This window comes from Poromitra crassiceps, assembly GCF_964638095.1.
Source record: "Poromitra crassiceps genome assembly, chromosome: 16".
In the NCBI taxonomy this organism is placed as follows: Eukaryota; Metazoa; Chordata; class Actinopteri; order Beryciformes; family Melamphaidae; genus Poromitra; species Poromitra crassiceps.
Window position 1 is genome coordinate 2,852,125 of NC_139645.1, and position 24,055 is coordinate 2,876,179.

The 24,055-nt window shown below is 48.1% G+C and overlaps 3 protein-coding genes across 6 annotated transcripts in view; 1 reads left to right on the top strand and 2 right to left on the bottom strand.

The window, feature by feature from the left end:
• The window catches only part of nnt2 (nicotinamide nucleotide transhydrogenase 2), a gene marked incomplete at its 3' end in the record, with an annotated part of 28,340 nt that extends 26,759 nt beyond the window's left edge, over nt 1–1,581 (bottom strand). For 2 of the 4 annotated variants that reach the window (XM_083652729.1, XM_083652732.1), the window contains exons 1-2: nt 1,502–1,581; nt 491–663 (exon numbers count right to left, since the gene is read on the bottom strand). In XM_083652729.1, coding sequence (XP_083508855.1) covers nt 491–620 — 130 coding nt within the window. In that variant the 5' untranslated portion in view covers nt 621–663; nt 1,502–1,581. Of the gene's footprint in view, nt 1–490; nt 664–1,314; nt 1,361–1,430 lie in introns of those variants that run through there. The other 2 variants (XM_083652730.1, XM_083652731.1) reach the window with 2 other exon arrangements.
• Nucleotides 1,582–2,272: 691 nt separating this feature from the next.
• Nucleotides 2,273–23,943, top strand: afg2b (AFG2 AAA ATPase homolog B). Its single transcript, XM_083653112.1, has 11 exons — nt 2,273–2,360; nt 2,696–3,366; nt 3,525–3,710; nt 10,053–10,337; nt 10,737–10,922; nt 11,745–11,903; nt 12,850–13,059; nt 14,006–14,233; nt 14,357–14,491; nt 14,964–15,089; nt 23,002–23,943. Exons 2-11 carry the CDS (start codon nt 2,752–2,754, stop codon nt 23,137–23,139), a joined length of 2,268 nt encoding a protein of 755 aa, XP_083509238.1. The 5' UTR covers nt 2,273–2,360; nt 2,696–2,751; the 3' UTR covers nt 23,140–23,943.
• LOC310791419 (trace amine-associated receptor 13c-like) lies at nt 6,415–8,176 on the bottom strand (the record flags this gene model as incomplete). Its single annotated transcript, XM_083653113.1, has 2 exons — nt 6,415–7,231; nt 7,998–8,176. 2 exons carry the CDS (start codon nt 8,174–8,176, stop codon nt 6,415–6,417), a joined length of 996 nt encoding a protein of 331 aa, XP_083509239.1.
• Nucleotides 23,944–24,055: the final 112 nt, after the last annotated feature.

Genomic DNA, 24,055 nt, shown 5'->3' on the forward strand with positions numbered 1-24,055 from the left:
TCGACACGGAAAGCTCTCAGTAAGTCAACAAAACTTCCACAAACTCAGTCAGCGGCGCGGTCGCTGCCGCCGCCGACCCCCGCCCACGCCACAAACAAAATGTCTGCGGGCGGAATCGGCCAGCGGGGGCAGCCACGCTTTGCAGTTCACCTTTAACTGACCTCTCACACACGTTCTCGTGTGTTAGCAGCGAGCGCACAGCGAGCGTGTGCCGTGGGTACAGCCGCTTCACAACCGACGGCTTCCCTATTTTGGGAAGGCCCCTCTCTTAACAACCTGCACCAAAACAGAGCTGGATCTGTGCAGTTTTCCACTCGTCCAGCCAGGGGAGGAGAATCTGTCCTCGGGTGAACTGTTAATTCTCATTCATTCCTCAGCTGAGAGAGACGCAGAGGAAAAAAACTCAAGAGCAGAGGCACTCTGAGCCGGGCCTGTCCTCTGCAGGCACACTGTAAGGTTAAACAGGGAGATAGCATAGCATAGCTCCTACCTTTGGAGGCCTGCTGGTCCCATAACGCGGGGAAAGTCTTGAAGGTCCTCCTGCCCGGTAGCCTGTGACGGACCCCTCGCTGGATCCAGGTGACCGAGGAGCTGGAGACGCAGCGCAGGAGGGTCGACATGGCCGCTGAGAGTCAGCCGCGAGACTCCACTCACTGCTGGCTCCTGAGTATACACACACACACACCCACACACACACAGGCAGGCAGAGGTAGGTGATAAGTTATAAGGCCTACTTCTTCTTCTGCACCTGCTGCCAGATAGCAAACCACATTATATTCTCCCCCTGAAGAAGTCCTGAGCCCTCAGACACCACGCACGCACACCCCCGGCTGCAGGGCCTAGTGGAGGCAGCAGAGTGACATTTCAGCCCTGCAGGACGTGACACACACACACACACACACAGGGGCCGGGATCCATTACACACACACACACACACAGGATTTGTTCGCGAGACCTGGGCTAATGACGGTGCAGTGGGACGAGGTGCCAAGACCGGTGAGGGCGGGAGAGAGACAGTGTCCACATAGGAGTGTATGGGTTTAGAGGGCACCGAGGCTCGGGACACACACACACACACACACACACACACACACACACACACACACTTTTGTGCATGTTACATGCACATTTACATTGTGCATATAGGCCTAATTATGTGTGCATATTTGACACAAGCTCTTCAGTGACACTACTGGTCGTCTTTAACACACAACTCCAAAACATACATGTGCGACTGTGTAAACTTGCAGTGTCTGACCTGTTGATATCCAGTGTTTCATGCATGCATGTGCACCTTTTCATTCACTCACTCACTCAGTCAGTCAGTCGCTCCGTCAGTAGCTAGCCTGTGTCCCTCGGTGTGTTTACGACGGTCACCCACGTTTCATTCATAGACTCGCTGTTTTCATGATCATTATTATTCGACTTGCCTTTCAGTTTTCCAGACAGAGAATGCTGGCTGTTACGTGAAGCTTTCCCTGCGCTTCAGCAGAAAACTCACCTGTGCAGCAATGTCACAGGCAGGCAGGCTTTTGTTTTTGGGGGAACAGACCAGACGACCTTCCGCAGTTTCGATATCACACGGCTGCTCTATTTATATATAAATAGCAAGCCACGTGATCTCACTCATGACCACATGGACGCAGCGACGCAAGCCGTTCCAAAAACTTATAAAATATAGATTCGTCTTTAATTTCAAGTTTGATCTGAGCGTCCCTCTTAAAGATTGTAAATAGGTAAAAAACAAAACAAAAAAACAACAACAAAAAAATAGCCTATATAAATGCCAAAGTAATTCCTTTTTATGATAAATGTTTTTAATAAATGGGTGGACGATCTCACCTATTTTATAATATCCAAAACACAGAACGTGTCAGATCAGATGGCACACGTAATTCAAAACAATATAATTATTTTTTAATGTTTAGCTAGACCTGTCTGTCTGTCTAGACTTGCTGCATTTGCTAGTTTTGTACACAGGGTGGCGCCAGAGGAGTGTTAAAACTACGGATAGCCGGGCGACCAAAACTAAACCTTAGTTTTACACGTCTTTTACAGACTAACCTCGTTTGAACGAAGTAATGCCAGTTTAGTCCAATTATAGAATGAAAATATATTATTTGAATCTTCCATAATTATTTAATAACCAAAATAGCAACAGGAGCATCCGTTTTTTCCGGTTTCCGGGCAGTCTGACTCTGAACCAGGAACACATTTTGGTTGGCCATCTTCTTTTCACACCACATGGAGCTTTAGCTGCAGCTTTGTTTACAGTAGCTTCACTAGCTTGTCACGCTGTCAGTGCGTCTAATTCAGATCGCCTATTTTAGCCGTCATCCCGTACATTTACATCAACTATGGTAAGTAGAAGTGTCACGGTTTTATAACGTTAGCTAACGAAGATATAGCCAAAAGCTAGTGGCAACGCAATTTTTATTTTTACTTATTTTTGCTTCTATCGCATTTACTACTGTTTATTCTATGCTATGTTGTGTTCTTATTCTTCGTATTCTGCTTATTTTGCATTTACTATTGTTTACTTCATGCTATGTGTGTTCTGTGAGCGAGCTTCTGTAACTTGTCCCAATCATTAAAGTCTTTCTGATTCTGATTCTGATTAACGCTAGTTAATCGAACTACATTCGCTAATCTAGTTGACCCTCTCTCTGTGTCGTGTGTTGTACTGTTGTTACAGCCCGAGCATCACCTCCTGAGTAGAAGTGTGCGTGTGTCGCTGTGTGGCTGCTGCTGATGTGCTGCTGCAGGATGTCTCTCAGAGTGCTGTCACTGGACCCGGCAGACCGGGGCTCTCAGAGATGCAGACTGGGTCCACGTCTGATGTGCGCCCTGGGACTGAACCTGGGATCCCCGCTGCTGCTGTCTCTCCCTGGGGGGGGAACCTGCCTGTGCACCGCCTGGCCCAGATCAGACCTGGCTGAGGGCTTCGTTCAGATGGACCTGAAATGTTCCTCTGCCAGCTTGACCTCTCGCCCACCCGCAGCACGCCTCACCCTCAACCCCGCCCAGCTGACGCCCGTCCCCTGCTGCCCCAAGCTGAAAGGCGTTAAGGTGACTGTGGTCATCCGCAGTGCGGAGTTCAGGAAAAACACCCCGCCTCACCTCGTTCATGAACTTGTGAAAGACATGCTGAAAGGCGTATACGTGCACAACAAGCATGTGATCAATGTTGGCGATTTTGATACAGAGGTCAGGTACGTTGTAGTTGAAAACATCAATCCGGATTCGGCTGATGCTGGACTTATCACCTCCAAAACGGGTGTGGAGATCGCTGGCATCCAGACCTTCAGACACTACAGCAGTCGGCTGCAGAAGCAGGACGGGGTTCCAGTGGGGGGCCTGGACGAGGTCAGTCTGCTCCTAATTTCTAGGAAGGTTCCTAGTAGAGGATGGGTCAAATGCGGAGGATGAATTTCCCCATGGGGATAAATAAAGAATAACTTAAGGGCCCAACTACATCTTTATATTCTCACAGTATACACAATTATTTTCTGATTGTATTTTAGGTGAGTGCCTCCCTGAGAGAGATGCTGCAGCTGCCCCTGCTCTATCCCGGCACCCTGGGCTCTCTGGGTGTGTCCTGTCCCAGAGGGGTGCTGCTGGCGGGGCCTCCAGGCGTGGGGAAGACGCTGCTAGTCCGCAGAGTGGTGGGGGAGGTGGGAGCCAGCCTGGTGATGGTCCGAGGGCCAGAGGTAGTAGCTATATGTCTTCCTATACTCTTCATATGTGTGTGTTGACGTTATCGGTTGTTCATGTCGGCCCGGGAAAGGCTGTGTTAAGGTCAGGTCAGGTCACTCCCGTAGCCCAGGGGCCGTTGGGGGGTGCTTTGATGACATCACAACCCGTCTCAAAACATCCTGATCTACTGCCAGTCTCACAAAGTCCATCAACGCTTTCTTCGTCCTCTTAATGTCTGTCACCTATTCTCCCCTCGGCCTTCCTCCTACACCTTCTTCTTCCATCAGCTGCACCGTGCATGATGGCATTTGCTAGGGAGCCATTTTTTTCTTAATGTGTCCGAACTAGGGACACCGATACTAGAATTTCTACTTCGATACCTATACCCAGGAAAATATCGATACTTGATACCATTTTCGATACCACACGGCGGGATGACAACGCATGAAGTGACATACAAAATAAACAAAGATTCAAGATTCAAGATTTTTATTGTCACTCCGTAGTACAAGTATCACGTGTGAAATTCTTGTGCTGTAGACTCCGTTACAACATAGTGCAAAATAACAGGTGCAGGAAAACAAGAGAAGCAACAAGCAATAAGGCAGTAAAGCAATAAGACAAGCCAAAGACAGTGACATATTCACTGCACATAGGTGCAAATGGCATGGACATACTTTAAACATAATTAAACATAATTAACATTCTGTTTGCACAGGTGCAAATAGCATATACCTGATTAAACATACAATTAAACATTTGACATACGTAATGGTAGCAGCTACAGTACAGTACAGTACAGCTACTAACACTATTTGTGACAGATGGACAGACAGATGCCCGCTTCTCCATAATCTAGGCCTGATAATACTCATTATAAAACTTTGACTTTACACAGCAGATTACACCTGCTCTAGTCATCAGCCTATCATAACACAGCAGATTACACCTGCTCTAGTCATCAGCCTATCAGAATACTTTGAACGTGTTGAAGCAAAAGATACCCACCAATGACAGGGAGGGAGAAATCAGTGGTATGTTTGATTTTTCAGTTGCAAATGAGTATTGTATAATTTTTCTTTTTTTTAGTAGTGATACTTAACGATACTATCGATACCTGTTGCAAATGAGTATTGTATCCGTTTCAAATTTTTTGTATTGACTTTTATCGATACTATCGATACTTTTGACAACCCTAGTCCGAACCACTGTAACTTTCCCCGTCTTGCAGTTTCCATCAATGGCTCAAGAGCCCCTAACCTGCCTCTGCCAGATGGGGCAGTATTTAGTTCACAAGTTCACAATACCACCGCGTAGGGGTGTCACGATATTTCGTCGCACGATATATCGCGATATCGAAACGTCACAATATCGTCAGAAAAAAATGATATCGTGGAAAGAAAAAAAAAATGTTTTGCTCCTGAATAATAATAGAACAAATTTAGCAGAATCAACACGCATGAGTGAGGGGGCAGACTACTACGGGCATGGCAAAACAGCTCAAGGGGTACATAAGATTACATAAGTTTAGGGACCATTGAGCATGAGTTATTTAAGAAATAGATTGTATACTTTATTTTTCTTTCACCATGCAACAAACATTTAGTTTGTGACAGTGTGTGACACATTCTATTGCAAGAGAAGCATTATCTTCCATGTTGTTTTCTAGTTATTATAATAACAATTTCCAAAAACAGCATTTGTTTTGTATTTTGTGTATTTCAAATGAAAGACTATTTTTCCAGTATTTTCCCAGGGCTCCCTTGAAAAGAGGTTTCGATTTCAACGGGACTCACATGGTTAAATAAATGATAAATAAATACATAAAAATGATTTGCTTTTGTTAAAAAAAATATTGTTAAAATATCGTATCGTTATCGTGAACCCAATATCGTGTATCGTATCGTATCGTGAAATTAGTGTATCGTGACACCCCTACCACCGCGCCATGTCGTGTGTGAAACAGAATGTGAAGAAGCAAACCCATCCATCTGGCAGCGTCAGGTTAAAGAGCCCCTGCCACTTTCTGTATCTCCCGTTTCACATTTTCCTTTGTGCCGGGCTGTGCATTTTCCATGTCACTCCTATAGGATATTTTCAGAACTTTACCACTTCAGTCCTACTTCCTCACTCACTTTTCTCCAAACCCTCTCCCCTCTTTATAGCGAGCCAAAGTGGAACGTCCCTTCCTGCTTCAGAACTGTACCAGAGATTTTTATCTGCCATTTATTTTCCCATAGACACTTCGTAAAATGCTTATAAAAATAGTTTGACTTCATCAAACCAAATGGTTCAGATATATTTAGAAACAGGAGAGATTGTATAACATTTCACTCGGACCAAAATGTAAAAAAAAATGCAGGTTTAAAGAAAATATTTTTTCTATTTTAAGTTTTGGTAATATAATATTATAATATATATATTTAATAATAATAATAATAATATAATATATATTTTGTAATATAAACCAGGCAGACAAGTTCCATTCAGCATGGACAAAACATGAACATGAGGACAAAACAATGTTTTCATTTGACTTGTAATGATGCTGTTGTACTTTAGAAAACACATTTCAGCTCACCTGATTTATTATAATAAATAACGGTACTATATTTACAAAGTCACTGCGTTTTAACAAAATATAATGTTTGATTTTCACTGACTCAATGACATTTCCCTCTTCATAGAAAAGGGTTCATGTCAGTCACTTCATCTCTACTACAGCACGTTGGCCTCACTGGAGTGAGGCTGCAGTATCTGAAGTGTAACCGTGAGTTTAATCGCTTTTCTAAACCACGGATAGAAAAGGGCATAAATCACGGGGTTTAAAAGGGAATTACAATAATACAACCAGCACGTAAAGATGGCATATGGAGTATCGCTGGACAAATCCTGGCCTACAAGAGAGGGATAATAATACGGAGAGAAACATATTAAAAACACAACTATGAGAATACCTAGAGTCCTGGCTGCTTTCAGCTCAGATTTCTTAGCAGTCGCAGTGACTGAACGCTGGCGTGTGGTAGCCACAGCGTGGGATCGCATGGCGCGCGCCTGCGACACAGCCACCAGGAATACCCTCGTATACAAAACTACGATGACGCCGATGGGCGCAATAAAGTTTACGACAAGATCGACCGCTCCTGTAATGTAGTCCAGAACAATCACACACTCTCCAACACAGGAGTTATACCTGCCTGGGTGTCTCAAGTCCTCCTTTAGAATCAGACCACAATAAAGAACAGAAAAGAGCCAGCACAGACCAATGTAGAGTTTCACTCTGGTTTGAGTCATTTTGTGGGGGTAACGCAGAGGGTCACAAATGGCCACGTAGCGGTCGACCGATATCAGCACCATGTTTGCACATGAGGTGGAGGTGATGAGGAAGGATGCGTAGGCAAAGAGGACACAGAGGAGGTCCCCCAGAAACCAGCAGTCGTTGAATAAGGATCCGATGGGCATCAGCAGGAGGCCCACGAGGAGGTCTGAGACAGCCAAGGATAGGAGGATGAGGTTGGTGGGGGTGTGGAGCTGCCTGGAGTGGGAGAACATCACCATGAAACATAATTATGTTATCTGTAGCAGTAATAGTGGTGGGAGAATTTCATTAATAGTTATAGTTACAGATGCAGCCACCTTGCAGGGACCTGACAGGACCTGGCAGGTTCAACAAAGATCACACAAGAAACTTAAACTTAACACACTTAAACCTAACTTAAACCAATTCAAAACCTAGGGCTGCTCGATTATGGCAAAAATCACAATCACGATTATTTCTGACTGATATTGAGATCACGATTATTTAACGTGATTCCTCGTTGACTTTGGCAACTTCATGCATTTGCAAAATGTGTCTTTTTAATACCGATGTCTTTGAACTTTAAATATAATTTAAGGGAAAAACAAGCAAATAAATGAAAATAAAAGTATTATTATTTTTAGATCAATAAATAGGCGAACTAAAAGAAATAATATATAACAATAATAATAATTGTTTTATCTCGATTATCTTGTTTTTTCTTTCATAATTGTGGGAGTCCGAAATTGTAATTGAGATTAAAATCCGATGAATTGAGCAGCCCTAATTTCAACCTCTTAACCCATTGATACCTGATGCAGCATTTGTGTGTATATCCCTCATTTGTGTGTGTATCCCTTTGCGGTCTTAAAGGGATACACACACAAATGCTGCATCAGGTATCAATCGGTTAATAAACCACACAGATGCCCTTAGTTAGCAGACGTCCTTAATGTACGCAGAATGCTAAACCAGAGCTCTATACTAGTCTGTATGTGTCTGCCTGTAGTGGGAGATGGAGACGACGACCAGCAGATTGAGAAGCGTGGTGAGCAGGGAGGTGAAGAACAGCAGAGTTAGGAGTGGCCTGCGCGCCGCCTCAGCGTGAGGATCTAGGTGCTTCCTGCACGAAGTGTTGAGGAGCTGTGGAAAGCACAGGTCACCCCCTGCCAAGCTCTCCATCATTTAGAGGGAGGAGGAGGAGAGGAGAGGAGAGGCTGCTGAGGTCTGACAGCTTTCTGACCAAAGCTCTATCGTACAGCTGATTTATCCACACCCCTGTAGCATAAAGCAGCCAGGTATCCATAGAGCATTGATTGACACTTTGACTAAATTACAGCAGCCAATTAGAAGTTGTGGACACTGTGTTTCCAAACCTGCCTTCAGTCCATACACATGAGATTAACATGTTGTTGTCTCATAAGATCATTAATGACTGGCTGATGTAAGCCGCATCTATTTTGCTACACACACACACACACACACACACACACACACACACACACACACACACACACACACACACACACACACACACACAGACACAGATATACACAAAGACAAGTAAACATGTTGATTACTGTATGCCTTTAGGTCATTAGTCCATCATATCTCTTCATCCCTAGGACATCAATTTAGTGCTGTACCATGCTCCAGGGACCCAGCTGCCTGAGGGGAAAGTTACTGCTACTACTGAGAGGAGCCCAGGAGTGCTATAGATACATAACAACATGTCTTATCAAAAAACCCAGGAAATCTGTAGAGTACATTACATCATTTTTAGGAAAAGGTGTAGTGGAAAATGTTAATATAGTTAGTTAGTTAAGACATTGTTTAGGCATGATTCTTTGCTTATATTAGTTGCTAAATCATGATCTGAGTCATTCCACAAGACGGGTACGATTTGGACTTTGACAGTGTTAGATTTTTTTATTTTTTATTTTTTTTATACCTTTTATTCAAATGTAGTCATTCTTCCATTCAGATGACACCAGAGACTTTGCTCTAGCCAAAGCTACAGCAATTTGATGAGGTGCATCACCCAAATATGTCATATTAATCAGATCAGTAATGTTGCATGTGCAATGTGCATCCTGGATATAGTTTGTTACAATAGCGTTAGCTCAAATGCTAACGTTAAACAGTACTTTATGTGGATAGACAATGCTAACGCTGTTAGCGCCATGTTCTGGGTTGTACAGTAAAATAAAAACACATGTTTTGGTGATCTAACCTAACCAAAAACGTGTTTTTGGGGGGGAAATTGACCCAGGGGCCACACTGAGTGAGGTTGGGGGCCGCATGGCCCCGCCAGTTACCCACACCCCTGAACTACAGCATACTTAAGCTTAATTTATACTTATTAGAAAGTGCCGCTCAGCACATGGTCGCAGACGAAAAATAAAGTGTCGCTCATGGTGTTGCATTTATACTTCAGAGGACGTTCGCCTCGGTTCAACGGTCACGTGACACTCGAACGCAATCAGCAGCTGCAGACAGCCAAAGAGAGGGAACGAAACGCACAGTAAAACCACCTCAGAGGCAAGATGTAACGTACTTGGCTGCAGCACACAACCACACAACTCACCCCCTCTCTCTCTGGGAACAACACCCTCTCTCTCTGGGAACAACAAGGAAGTCAAGCGCGTGCCATCTATATAGCCAATCAGACTTGCGCGACACATCGTGACGTAGTCAGCGACACTAGACATTTCACCAGGTAGCAGACACTGCTGCTCGCCGACACTTGAAAGTTTCGACTCAAGTCCTCATTTCTGTCGGCGACCGTTTCAAAAGTGTCGGCAGACGAAGCATAAACTGGGCTTTAGCAATGGGCAGGTCCAACCAATATGTTTGTTAAAGTCAATTAAAACCACAAGCCTTTTTCACAGGGTTGATCAAATCAAAATCAAATCAACTACTTAATACCCATTCAGCAAGTGGAGATCCAAACGAGCTCAAACTAAACCTGGATAAAGCACACATGTCTTTTTCCAAACCAGAGTAGCAGATAGAGACTGTATAATGGTGATAGTAAAAAGATCTATCTGTGTTTTAGGTGGTGGGGTCCCGGCCAGGTGAGAGTGAGGAGAAGCTGCGTGGCGTGTTTGAGCGGGCGCGAGCTGCGGCAGAAGAGGGTCCCTGCGTGTTGTTCCTCGATGAGATCGACTCGCTGTGTCCGAGGCGAACGGGCTCATCGGCACCGGAGAACCGGCTGGTCGCCCAGCTCCTCACGCTGATGGACGGGATGAACCAGTCCGATCACTTCCTCGTCGTCGGAGCTACCAACCAGCCGGACAGCCTGGACCCAGCGCTTCGCCGGCCCGGAAGGTTTGACAGAGAGGTACCGATAATTAGATTCAAGATTCAAGATTTTTATTGTCACTCCGTAGTGCAAGTATCACGTGTGAAATTCTTGTGCTGCAGGCTCCGTTACAACATAGTGCAAAAAATAAAAGATATATAAATAAAAAACAAGAGGCAACAAGCAATAAAGCAGTAAGACACGCCACAGACAGTGGCGTATTCACTGCCCATAGTGCAAATGGCATGAACATACTTTAAATGCCAAATAAATTGAAAATGAAACATCAATAACACAATTATCTAGGAGCTCTATTTTGCGTTGTGCAGACTTGATTTTTCTATTTATTGAGCTTTTCTTCTGTCCTTTCTCTTCACACCAGCCTGGTTTTTTTTTAGCCTGTCTATTTCAGTTTTCTTAATTCCGTGTCTTCTTCAGGTCATCATCGGAGCTCCCACCTTGACGCAGAGGAGGGCGATCTTGTCTGTTCTGTGTGAGAAGATGCCAGTGTGCCCCCTGGTGGACATGGCAGAGCTTGCACAGAGAACTACAGGTTATGTCGGAGCGGACCTGAGTGCTCTGTGCAGGGAGGCCGCCATGCACGCCATCCGACGCAACTCGCAGGTCAATACAATACAAAAACAATGCACCATATTAAAGGAGAATTACGTTTTTTTTTAAACTGGACCCCTCTCCTCACATTAATTATTATCCGACGACTCACCCAGTGTTCTCCGCAGCGTTTTTGTAGTGTGCAAGCCAGTCCTAGAACGGAGCTCCGTGGGGGCCACGTGGCAGCGTGCTTTTCATCCATGTAAATAGACAGTTTTATTCCTGTTTTCGACCCATATCATCATAATCTGATCCCTAAAGAACCAGACTGCTATTCTCCTCAGTGAGACCAACTATCATCAAGTCCCGCGAGACCTTCCTGCCGCTGGCCTGTGGACTGACTTGACGAGAGTTGGTCTCACTGACCCGACAGGAGGAAATGGGATCCGGGAAGAATTGAGGGGGAATGGAGAATGGAGTATGGAGGGGCTCTTCCCCGGGAGAGCCCGGGGGAGAATGGATCAGATTATGACGATATGGGTCGAAAACGGGAATAAAACTGTCTATTTACATGGATGAAAAGCACGCTGCCACGTGGCCCCCACGGAGCTCCATTCTAGGACTGGCTTGCACACTATTGATCTCAAAACAACGCCTAAGACGGACAAAAACGCTGCGGAGAACACTGGGTGAGTCGTCAGATAATAATTAATGTGAGGAGAGGGCTCCAGGTAAAAAAAAAAACGAAATTCTCCTTTAAATCATAAGACTGTTACTCGACGACTGCTAGAGAACCATTTCAATCTCTCCGGAGTCTTTTGCATTCCCCTTTTAAATGAATATCAAATAAATGTCTAGATGTGTAAATGTGTTCTTGTGTGTTGTTGCCTTCAGGGTTCAGGAGAGCAGGCGGTGGGGATGAAACACTTCCTGGACGCGCTGAAGACGGTGCGTCCCTCCTGCCTGAGGAGCAGCCTGGGCCGGACGGAGGTCTCTCCAGTCTCTTGGGAGCAGATTGGAGGTCTGGACGAGGTCAAACTCAAACTCAGACAGGTAGCTAAGTACCACTGACTTGATCCACGAAAATAATACTTGAGACTTGACTTGACTTTGATGACTTGAAAGGGTTTCTAAAGTCTCGATACATAATACTGGACTCTTGATTTCTGACTTGACTTGGTGTTCTACATTTAGACTTGAGACTTAACCCATTGATACCTGATGCAGCATTTGCGTGTATATGCCTCATTTGTGTGTGTATCCCTTTAAGACCGCGCCACGCGGTTCGCGGTCTTAAAGGGATACACACACAAATGCTGCATCGATCAATGGGTTAAGCAAAATCGACTTTGTCACACCACTGCATACAATACAAACCACTGTTGCCTTATGATTACAGCCTGACCGATATATCGGTCCACCGATATTATTGGCCGATAACTGATATATCTGTATCGGCCAATATGTTGGCCGATATTGCATATTTTTTTATTTTGTATTTTTTAAGTTATAAACAGCATGTTGTGTATATTTGATCTTTTTTCTTAACTCAAGTTATATTTTTTTATTTGTTCTATTTGTGTTTTTCTATTTCTAGTTATTTATAATTATTAAATTCCCAGTTCAGTTTACTGTTTCATTGCATTGACGTCATTTTGGACAATAAAGTTTATTGATAAGCTGTCAAATATCCTGCCTACATTACATATCTCAAGTCATGTCAAGTCATATCTTTGTCAAGTGTTTGATATTTGAGGGATTATTGCCACACAAAAAAGTAATATAATGTGTATATATAATATAAGAATATCGGCCGATATATCGAGATCGTTTTTTTTTACTCCCTAATATCGGTATCAGTATCGGTCGGGCTCTAGTTATGATGAAGTGCATGTATTTCTTAATATTTCTTTCTGTATCTCTTGACGACGAGTAATTCGATCTTATTTTCTGTCCATCCTGTTTGTCCTGCCGTCCGCTCCTGCTTCTGTACCTCCAGAGCATCGAGTGGCCGATGAGGTTCCCCGAGGCGTTTGTTCGTCTGGGTCTGAGCCGGCCGCGCGGCGTGCTGCTCTACGGACCTCCAGGATGTGCCAAGACCACGCTGGTCAGGGCCGCGGCCGCCTCCTCCAACTCTGCTTTCCTGTCTGTCAGCGGCGCCGACCTCTACTCCCCTTACGTCGGAGACTCGGAGAAGGCTTTAGCACAGGTACAATTATAAATTAGTATATATATATATATATCGTCGCTGTCGTTCCAGGACCTCGAATGTCCCTTTTTTCACTTTTTTACTTTTTGTCATAAATCAGTGCCATTGGTCACCCTTCACATCTCTGTGTGGTTTTTACCAAATGCAACCAATGGAAAAGCATTAAAACGAGCTTGTGAGTAAATCTCGTAACGCCATTCGCCCTCAATCTGTCAGTCAAACCTCGAAATTCGTCCCCTACCTCCGTCTGTACCCCCCCACGCAGGACAGTAAACCCGGAAAAGTCACACGGCAGACGTGCTGTGTATTTCTCATATCGTTTTGACTAATCCTGGCTTCCTCTGACGTTAATAGATCAATCAAATGTTTTCCAGTTATTCCTAGGCTGCAAACTTGTTTTAACATGCAAATCGGAGTGTTTTCTGACGAGAATAAAGTAACGTTAACGCTACGTTATGTCCGACTGTTCTCATCCCAATGCCAAAGCCCCCGCCTCGGCCATGAGAGGCGAGGAGGGCTGCTGCTCCTGCTGCGCGCGGCCCGGAGCTTGGGGCTCGTGCATGAGCATACGACTCTCTCCCGCCTGACTGGCCGGGAGAGAGTGCTTCCAAGTCGGACTGATAATATAAACAACATCATTTGAGCTTATCCAGGCAAGATATTAATAAAGTAATGACACATTCAGCGGGAAACTAACTATAATTAAGACATGTGCCAACTTTGACGACGTTTGGTTCAGTATTTTAAGAGCAAACAGGTTTTTTTAACTTCCTGAAAAGTTGCTGTTTTGGAGATTCGAGGTCCTGGAACGACAGCGACGATATAGATATTATATATATATATATTTTTTATTTTTTTTACAGTCGGGAAGAACACCTTGCATTTGACGTTCTATTCCCTCTGTAACGCCCTGTTGCTTTCTCTCTGTGTGTGTGTCCACATACAGCTGTTTCGCCAGGCCCGGGCCTGTACTCCTTGCATCCTGTTCCTGGATGAGATTGACTCTCTGATTGGCTCCCGCTCAGACAGTGGGACGCCTCACAGCGTCCAGACCCGCCTCCTCTCTGTGCTGCTGAACGAGCTGGACGGGGTGGGACTGAAGACGCTGGAGAGGAGAGGGACGGAGAAGATGCTCCAGGCGGAGGGAGTGGAGGAGGGTCACACACAGAACCAGGTCAGATGATCTTGGGGAAAGGTGTCCTCATCACTCCTCTATTCACTGACTACAAAATCGGAACAATATGAAGTGGTTTAGTGAACGTTATGTTGTTGTTGTTGTTGTTTTTTTGTCTTGCAGTTGGAGTGCCAGGAAGTGTGCAACAAAGAAGTGATGATTGTAGCAGCCACAAACAGGCCAGACTGCTTAGACAGCGCCCTCCTCAGGCCTGGAAGACTGGACCACATCATCTACGTCCCACCGCCTGACCAGCAGGTAAATCATCTGTTGGATGTTGGATGTGGTTCCTGATGTCTCAATGTCTCTCTTTCTTGTCTTTCCTGTCTTTCTCTAATATCAAATGAAACACAGAAAGCCCAAGATATATCTATCTATCTATCTATCACCCCCCATGCTCTACAGATGAATAGATGATGCCTTCTCTAGCGTAGGTTAGCCTACATGCGCATCGCTCAAAACTGTTAAAAAGTGTTATACAAAGGGGAATGTCAACGGCAAAAGCAATAAAGGAAGGTAAGGGAGTTCTGAACCATGAAGCAAAAAGGAGGTTAAAAAAAATCAAAGGTCTATAAAAAGTCTAAAAATGATTTTTCAGAAGTGATTTTATAGATGATGATTCTGTCTCACTGTAATAAAAATGTGACTGACTGTATGTGTCTCTGTGTGTGTGTGTGTGTGTGTGTGTGTGTGTGTCTGTGTGTCTGTGTGTCTGTGTGTGTGTGTTTAGGCTCGTCTTGCCATCCTGAAGGTGTGTACAGAGACGATGCCCACAGACAGTGACGTGTGTCTGGAGGAGGTGGCCGCCCACACTCAGCTTTACTCTGGAGCTGACCTGGAAAATCTCTGCAAACAGGTAATGTATCAAAGCTTTCTTAAAGGAACACTGCCCATTTTCAACCAGCTTTGTATCATTAGAACATCAGTAGTATATCAGAAAACTGTAAACTGTTTTGAAGTCTGTCATTTAATTTGACAGTTATTGAGTGTTAAAGTGTGGACCAGTGACATCACTGGTCCACACTAACTCAAATTAATAACTCATTAACTCAAATCAACTCGCAATAACTGTCAAACTAGATTAATGACTTCAAAACTGTCATCTAGTTTGACAGTTATTGAGAGTTGATTTGAGTTAATGAGTCATTAATTTGAGTTAGTGTGGACCAGTGATGTACTCAATAACTGTCAAATTAAATGACAGACTTCAAAACAGTTTACAGTTTTCTGATACAGTTTCTCTTCTCTCCCCCTCTCCTCTTCTCCCCTCTCTCCTCTTCTCTCCCCCTCTCCTCTTCTCCCCTCTCTCCTCTTCTCTCCCCCTCTCCTCTTCTCCCCTCTCTCCTCTTCTCTCCTCCTCTCCTCTCCTCTCCCCTCTCCTCTTCTCCCCTCTCCCCCTCTCTCCTCTTCTCTCCTCCTCCCCTCTCCTCTCCCCCTCTCCCCTCCTCTTCTCCCCCTCTCCTCTCCCCCTCTCTCCCCCTCTCCTCTCCCCTCCTCTCCCCCTCTCCCCTCCTGTCCTCTCCTCCTCTTCACTCCTCCTCTCCCCTCCTCTCCTCTTCTCCTCTCCTCTCCCTCTCTCCCCTCCTCTCCCCCTCTCCTCTCCCATCCTCCTCTCCTCTCCCCCTCTCCTCTTCTCCCCTCCTATCCTCTCCACTCCTCCTGACAGACTTCAAAACAGTTTACAGTTTTCTGATACAGTTTCTCTTCTCTCCCCCTCTCCTCTTCTCCCCTCTCTCCTCTTCTCTCCCCCTCTCCTCTCCTCTCCCCTCTCCTCTTCTCCCCTCTCCCCCTCTCTCCTCTTCTCTCCTCCTCCCCTCTCCTCTCCCCCTCTCCCCTCCTCTTCTCCCCCTCTCCTCTCCCCCTCTCTCCCCCTCTCCTCTCCCCTCCTCTGCCCCTCTCCCCTCCTGTCCTCTCCTCCTCTTCACTCCTCCTCTCCCCTCCTCTCCTCCTCTCCTCTTCTCCTCTCCTCTCCCTCTCTCCCCTCCTCTCCCCCTCTCCTCTCCCATCCTCCTCTCCTCTCCCCCTCTCCTCTTCTCCCCTCCTATCCTCTCCACTCCTCCTCCCCTCCCCTCCTCTCCCCCTCTCCTCTCTCCTCTCCCCTCTCCCCTCTCCCCCTTCTCTCCCCCTCTCCTCTGGTTCCCCCCACCCACCCCGGTCAGCGGTGGCCTTTTATACACGGCCCCAAACGGCGCAGGACAACGCGATTGGCTGACTCAGATTTGAATCTGAGCCAGCCAATCGCTGTGCCCCATGACCGGATGGACCATATATGGACTTCCTCCCCCCGACCTCCTCCCCCCGAGTGGCTCATGCTATCATAGCTGCTGACTGCTGACCTCTCCCCCTCTCTCCTCTTCTCCTCTCCTCTCCCTCTCTCCCCTCCTCTCCCCCTCTCCTCTCCCATCCTCCTCTCCTCTCCCCCTCTCCTCTTCTCCCCTCCTATCCTCTCCACTCCTCCTCTCCTCTCCCCCTCTCCTCTTCTCTTCTCCTCTCCTCTCCCCCTCTCTCCTTTCCCCTCTCCCCCTCCCCCTCTCTCCTCTCCCCCTCTCCTCTCCCATCCTCCTCTCCTCTCCCCCTCTCCCCTCCTCTCCTCTCCCCCTCTCCTCTTCTCCCCTCCTATCCTCTCCACTCCTCCTCTCCTCTCCCCCTCTCCTCTTCTCCTCTCCTCTCCCCCTCTCTCCTCTCCCCTCTCCCCCTCCTCTTCTCTCCCCCTCTCCTCTGGTTCCCCCCACCCACCCCGGTCAGCGGTGGCCTTTTATACACGGTCCCAAACGGCGCAGGACAACGCGATTGGCTGACTCAGATTTGAATCTGAGCCAGCCAATCGCTGTGCCCCATGACCGGATGGACCATATATGGACTTCCTCCCCCCCACCTCCTCCCCACCTCCTCCCCCCGAGTGGCTCGTGCTATCATAGCTGCTGACTGCTGACCTCTCCCCCTCTCTCCTCTTCTCCTCTCCTCCTCTCCTCTTCTCCTCTCCTCTCCCTCTCTCCCCTCCTCTCCCCCTCTCCTCTTCCATCCTCCTCTCCTCTCCCCCTCTCCTCTTCTCCCCTCCTATCCTCTCCACTCCTCCTCTCCCCTCCTCTCCTCCTCTCCTCTCCCCCTCTCTCCTCTCCCCTCTCCCCCTCTCCTCTCCCCCTCTCCTCTGGTTCCCCCCACCCACCCCGGTCAGCGGTGGCCTTTTATACACAGTCCCAAACGGCGCAGGACAACGTGATTGGCTGACTCAGATTTGAATCTGAGCCAGCCAATCGCTGTGCCCCATGACCGGATGGACCATATATGGACTTCCTCCCCCCGACCTCCTCCCCCCGAGTGGCTCGTGCTATCATAGCTGCTGACTGCTGACCTCTCCCCCTCTCTCCTCTTCTCCCCTCCTCTCCTCCTCTCCTCTCCCTCTCTCCCCTCCTCTCCCCCTCTCCTCTCCCATCCTCCTCTCCTCTCCCCCTCTCCTCTTCTCCCCTCCTATCCTCTCCACTCCTCCTCTCCTCCTCTCCCCTCCTCTTCTCCCCTCCTCTCCTCCTCTCCTCTCCCTCTCTCCCCTCCTCTCCCCCTCTCCTCTCCCATCCTCCTCTCCTCTCCCCCTCTCCTCTTCTCCCCTCCTATCCTCTCCACTCCTCCTCTCCTCCTCTCCCCTCCTCTCCTCTCCCCCTCTCCTCTTCTCCTCTCTCTCCCCCTCTCTCCTCTCCCCTCTCCCCCTTCTCTCCCCCTCTCCTCTCCTCCTCTCCTCTCCCCCTCTCCTCTCCTCTCCCTCTCTCCCCTCCTCTCCCCCTCTCCTCTCCAATCCTCCTCTCCTCTCCCCCTCTCCTCTTCTCCCCTCCTATCCTCTCCACTCCTCCTCTCCCCTCCTCTCCTCTCCCCCTCTCCTCTTCTCCTCTCCTCTCTCCTCTCCCCTCTCCCCCTTCTCTCCCCCTCTCCTCTGGTTCCCCCCACCCACCCCGGTCAGCGGTGGCCTTTTATACACGGTCCCAAACGGCGCAGGACAACGCGATTGGCTGACTCAGATTTGAATCTGAGCCAGCCAATCGCTGTGCCCCATGACCGGATGGACCATATATGGACTTCCTCCCCCCGACCTCCTCCCCTCGAGTGGCTCGTGCTATCATAGCTGCTGACTGCTGACCTCTCCCCCTCTCTCCTCTTCTCCTCTCCTCTCCCTCTCTCCCCTCCTCTCCCCCTCTCCTCTCCCATCCTCCTCTCCTCTCCCCCTCTCCTCTTCTCCCCTCCTATCCTCTCCACTCCTCCTCTCCCCTCCTCTCCTCTCCCCCTCTCCTCTTCTCTTCTCCTCTCCTCTCCCCCTCTCTCCTCTCCCCTCTCCCCCTCCTCTTCTCTCCCCCTCTCCTCTCCCCCTCTCCTCTCCCCCTCTCCTCTTCTCCCCTCCTATCCTCTCCACTCCTCCTCTCCTCTCCCCCTCTCCTCTTCTCCTCTCCTCTCCCCCTCTCTCCTCTCCCCTCTCCTCTTCTCCTCTCCTCTCCCCCTCTCTCCTCTCCCCTCTCCCCCTCCTCTCCTCTCCCCCTCTTCTTCTCCCCCTCTCCTCTGGTTCCCCCCACCCACCCCGGTCAGCGGTGGCCTTTTATACACGGTCCCAAACGGCGCAGGACAACGCGATTGGCTGACTCAGATTTGAATCTGAGCCAGCCAATCGCTGTGCCCCATGACCGGATGGACCATATATGGACTTCCTCCCCCCGACCTCCTCCCCCCGAGTGGCTCGTGCTATCATAGCTGCTGACTGCTGACCTCTCCCCCTCTCTCCTCTTCTCCCCTCCTCTCCTCCTCTCCTCTTCTCCCTCTCTCCCCTCCTCTCCCCCTCTCCTCTCCCATCCTCCTCTCCTCTCCCCTCCTCTCCTCTCCCCCTCTCCTCTTCTCCCCTCCTATCCTCTCCACTCCTCCTCTCCCCTCCTCTCATCTCCCCCTCTCCTCTCCTCCCCCCCCCCCCCTCTTCTCCCCCTCTCTCCTCTCCCCTCTCCCCCCCCTCTCCTCTCCCCCTCCTCTTCTCCCCCTCTCCTCTCCTCTGGTTCCCCCCACCCACCCCGGTCAGCGGTGGCCTTTTATACACGGTCCCAAACGGCGCAGGACAACGCGATTGGCTGACTCAGATTTGAATCTGAGCCAGCCAATCGCTGTGCCCCATGACCGGATGGACCATATATGGACTTCCTCCCCCCGACCTCCTCCCCCCGAGTGGCTCGTGCTATCATAGCTGCTGACTGCTGACCTCTCCCCCTCTCTCCTCTTCTCCCCTCCTCTCCTCTCCTCTCCTCTTCTCCTCTCCCTCTCTCCCCTCCTCTCCCCCTCTCCTCTCCCATCCTCCCCCTCTCCTCTTCTCCCCTCCTATCCTCTCCACTCCTCCTCTCCCCTCCTCTCCTCTCCCCCTCTCCTCTTCTCCTCTCCTCTCCCCCTCCTCTCCCCTCTCCCCCTCCTCTTCTCTCCCCCTCTCCTCTCCCCCTCTCCTCTGGTTCCCCCCACCCACCCCGGTCAGCGGTGGCCTTTTATACACGGTCCCAAACGGCGCAGGACAACGCGATTGGCTGACTCAGATTTGAATCTGAGCCAGCCAATCGCTGTGCCCCATGACCGGATGGACCATATATGGACTTCCTCCCCCCGACCTCCTCCCCCCGAGTGGCTCGTGCTATCATAGCTGCTGACTGCTGACCTCTCCCCCTCTCTCCTCTTCTCCCCTCCTCCTCTCCTCTTCTCCTCTCCTCTCCCTCTCTCCCCTCCTCTCCCCCTCTCCTCTCCCATCCTCCTCCTCTCCTCTCCCCCTCTCCCCTCCTCTCCTCTCCCCCTCTCCTCTTCTCCCCTCCTGTCCTCTCCACTCCTCTTCTCCTCTCCTCTCCCCCCCCTCTTCTCCCCCTCTCTCCTCTCCCCTCTCCCCCTCCTCTTCTCTCCCCCTCTCTGGTTCCCCCCACCCACCCCGGTCAGCGGTGGCCTTTTATACACAGGGTTAAAACGGCGCAGGACAACGCGATTGGCTGACTCAGATTTGAATCTGAGCCAGCCAATCGCTGTGCCCCATGACCGGATGGACCATATATGGACTTCCTCCCCCCGAGTGGCTCGTGCTATCATAGCTGCTGACTGTTACTGCACTATCCGTCAGATCCCTTTGCAATACCAACCCTGTGCAATCCATAAAGGTACATGGACGTTACTCTGCAGAAACTACAGTAACAAAATCACGAATTGCTCTGTTTTTGGAGCTCTGCATGTCTGTGTTTGTCTAGTTAATGCGTTAATGTTAGCTAACGGCTAACATTCGCTAGTTAGCCAACCAACCAGCAGCTAACATTAGCTAGCTAGCTAGCTAGCTTACCGGAAGCGATATTTTTTTCGGATGATGGCGAAGGCATAACCCACCCCTGGCCCTCTCTGCCTCTGATTAGTGGCAGCGTTATAAACCATAGATATGACTATATTAAAAACATAAACACACTGGCGTCTTTCATGCAGGCTAGCAAGCGTAACTGCTGTATGTCTGTCTGACCTTACCCCGCTAGCCGGGCGCTTCTCGCTCATACTGAGCACATTAGCGCCCGGCGAACGTCACGCATTTCCCATTTTACACTGTGACATTTTCACGTCTAGGTCTAAAAGCCGGCTCCTACCTGAGTCTAAGACGCTATCCTCTTCTTTTAATGACACCTAGTTGTTGCATCCAAATTGTTGCATAAAATCCACTTTTCTGTCTTTCAAAAACCGAAAAGCATTTATCTGGAGCACCACTTCTTCTCCGGAACAACGACTTCCGGGTTGCTCGAGGTGCTCCAGATAAATGCTTTTCGGTTTTTGAAAGACAGAAAAGTGGATTTTATGCAACAATTTGGATGCAACAACTAGATGTCATTAAAAGAAGAGGATGTTTTGCATCGGATAGCGTCTTCACTTCACGTGAAGACTCAGGTAGGAGCCGGCTTTTTAGCCTGGGTAAACCCAGCCCCCAGTGACCTGCTCTCAGGCTCACCCTGCTTACAGTCACAAGGCTAGTGACTGGGAACTGAGAGAGCAGGTCACGTGGGGGCTGGGTTTACCTAGGCTACCGGCTTTTAGACCTAGACGTGAAAATGGCACAGTGTAAAATGGGAAATGCGTGACGTTCGCCGGGGGACAACAACGCTTCCTACCCAGCGTGTGCACGTCTTTCCGACAGGGGTGGTTGTTATGGCAACTATCAACAACAACAACAACAACAACAACTACTACTACTAACTACTACTAGACATCAAGACCGAAATAGGCTACGTTGTTTTAATGTGTCTGTCGGAGACACAGCCTAACGTTAACATTTAATATGAGCCGAATATCAGCCTGTGCTCAGCTATGTATACAGGAAGTAAACCGGATATTCAGGTGGGTTGTGACGGTTGTTATTGTTGTCAAATTAAAACTGTCTATAGACATTGTGACATCATCAGTGACAACACAATTGCTCGAGTGATCATCACTGACGACATCATCGAGTGCTTGAGTGACATCATCAGTGACATCATTCCTGATCAAAATCATCACAAATCTCACAATGTGACCAAAAACGTGGGACAGAAATCGCAGACAGACAGACAAACAGACAGAACCCACTTACTCCATTACAAAATCAGTAGTATATCCGAAAACTGTAAACAGTTTTGCAGGCATTGATAGATACCTTTTTTACATCAAAAGTACCGCTTATACGTGTTTTTTTAACACAGGTAAGCAGCGTCCCAACACAGTACAGCTGCTCTCACCTGGGGTTTGGGCCAATAGAAAAGGAGCTTTAGTTTGACGTTTATTGAGAGTTGATTTGAGTTAAGTTGTGGACCAGTGATATTTTGTGCATGAAGAACATCACTGGTCCACAACTTAAAGTCGAGCTGAACCCAAAAATGACTTTTCTATTCTTTTAGTTCAAATACCTGGGTATGCAGTGCACCTATTTAATAATGTATGCCAAAAAATCACAAAAATCGAATTTCTTTAGTTTTTCACACTTTTTCACATCGAAAGTTCATTTTTCAAGATTTCATTCATAACAGTAATCTACAGTTTGCTGACGTCACCTGGTACTATCAAATTTCTACCCCATTTCAACCAATCATATCACAACATGGCAGCTGTCAATCAAATCTTCATTTCAGGAGAATTTTCTCTTCCAAGTGAAGGGGAAAATGACGCCTAGTGCCTGTCATCTGGCAGAATTTCTAGCCGATAAACTAACTACTAACTTGACCAATTATGCAAACTAAATCAAACGGTAATGTCTAAGAATGCAAAGAAATGTAACTGGCTTGTTAAAAGTCGCATTCCAGGAATATTATTTAATGCAATGGCGATAATGGCGCGCGCCTCAGAGAGCTTGGTTGTCAGGGGTCGCACCTCGGAGATTCCAGGCCGACGGGCTGCACTCTCCGCTCTGCAACACGAAGCCAGCTGGCTGCCTGCGGCTCGCTGAGCTCCACTCAGCCACTAACCTCGCGTCAGCAGGCTCTTCCCGAGGGGAGCGCCACAACACGCTGAATCCCACTCGATTTGGAGGCGGAACGCGCCAGGATTGGCCAAATCCCAATCCAGTCCCCAGAATTGTCAAATAAAATCATCGACATGATACTATGACCCACCTCTCAACCTGTGATCTCAGACAAGTTATGTTTTCAGTCTGAAACGGACTGCGACGCACGGGTTCAGTTCGACTTTAACTCAAATCAACGGGCGAGTGTCCGGAGTGTTCCTTTAAGAAATAGACATGTTTAGCAGTCATATAATTTTTTTATTCTCTTTTCCAGGCTGCTCTGTTGACGCTGCAAGAAGAGAGCATGGCGGCTTCTGCTATCAAACACAGATACTTCCTCCAGTCCCTCAACAAGATGAGCCCCTCTCTCACCCCCCAACAGATCCACTCATACCAAACCGCCCACAGATGACCCTCTCTCACCCCCCAACAGATCCACTCATACCAAACCGCCCACAGATGACCCTCTCTCACCCCCCAACAGATCCACTCATACCAAACCGCCCACAGATGACCCTCTCTCACCCCCCAACAGATCCACTCATACCAAACCGCCCACAGATGACCCTCTGTCACCCCCCAACAGATCCACTCATACCAAACCGCCCACAGATGACCCTCTGTCACCCACCAACAGATCCACTCATACCAAACCGCCCACAGATGACCCTCTCTCACCCCCCAACAGATCCACTCATACCAAACCGCCCACAGATGACCCTCTCTCACCCCCCAACAGATTCACTCATACCAAACCGCCCACAGATGACCCTCTCTCACCCCCCAACAGATCCACTCATACCAAACCGCCCACAGATGACCCTCTCTCACCCCCCAACAGATTCACTCATACCAAACCGCCCACAGATGACCCTCTCTCACCCCCCAACAGATCCACTCACCCCCCAACAGATCCACTCATACCAAACCGCCCACAGATGACCCTCTCTCACCCCCCAACAGATCCACTCATACCAAACCGCCCACAGATGACCGTCTCTCACTATTTATTGTCCTTTTCGGAAATTCTTTTAGCATCTGTGGCAGTCAGACAAGATACAATACAATACAATTATGACAGATATGACAAATATTTGGTGTTTTTTTCTACCTACAAGTACTGAGTCTTTTTATTCAGGCTTTCAATTGATGTTATCACGTTTATAATTATTTGAAAGATCCTCTATATCATGACATGTCATATGAATAAAGTCTTACTTCATTATCCTACTGCTCGTTGTCTTTCTGTTTCTTAATCTGGCCACCAGGGGGTATTGCACACTCAGAAAAAAATATTGATCATCGTTGATCACTGGTGGATTTGAATG

Bases quoted from the DNA above. Each gene is read 5' to 3' on its own strand.
- afg2b (XM_083653112.1), top strand. From the start codon at position 2,752: ATGTGCTGCTGCAGGATGTCTCTCAGAGTGCTGTCACTGGACCCGGCA. The intron at 3,367-3,524 runs GTCAGTCTGCTC...ATTGTATTTTAG, and splicing joins CAGTGGGGGGCCTGGACGAG to GTGAGTGCCTCCCTGAGAGA. The intron at 10,923-11,744 runs GTCAATACAATA...TGTTGCCTTCAG, and splicing joins CCATCCGACGCAACTCGCAG to GGTTCAGGAGAGCAGGCGGT.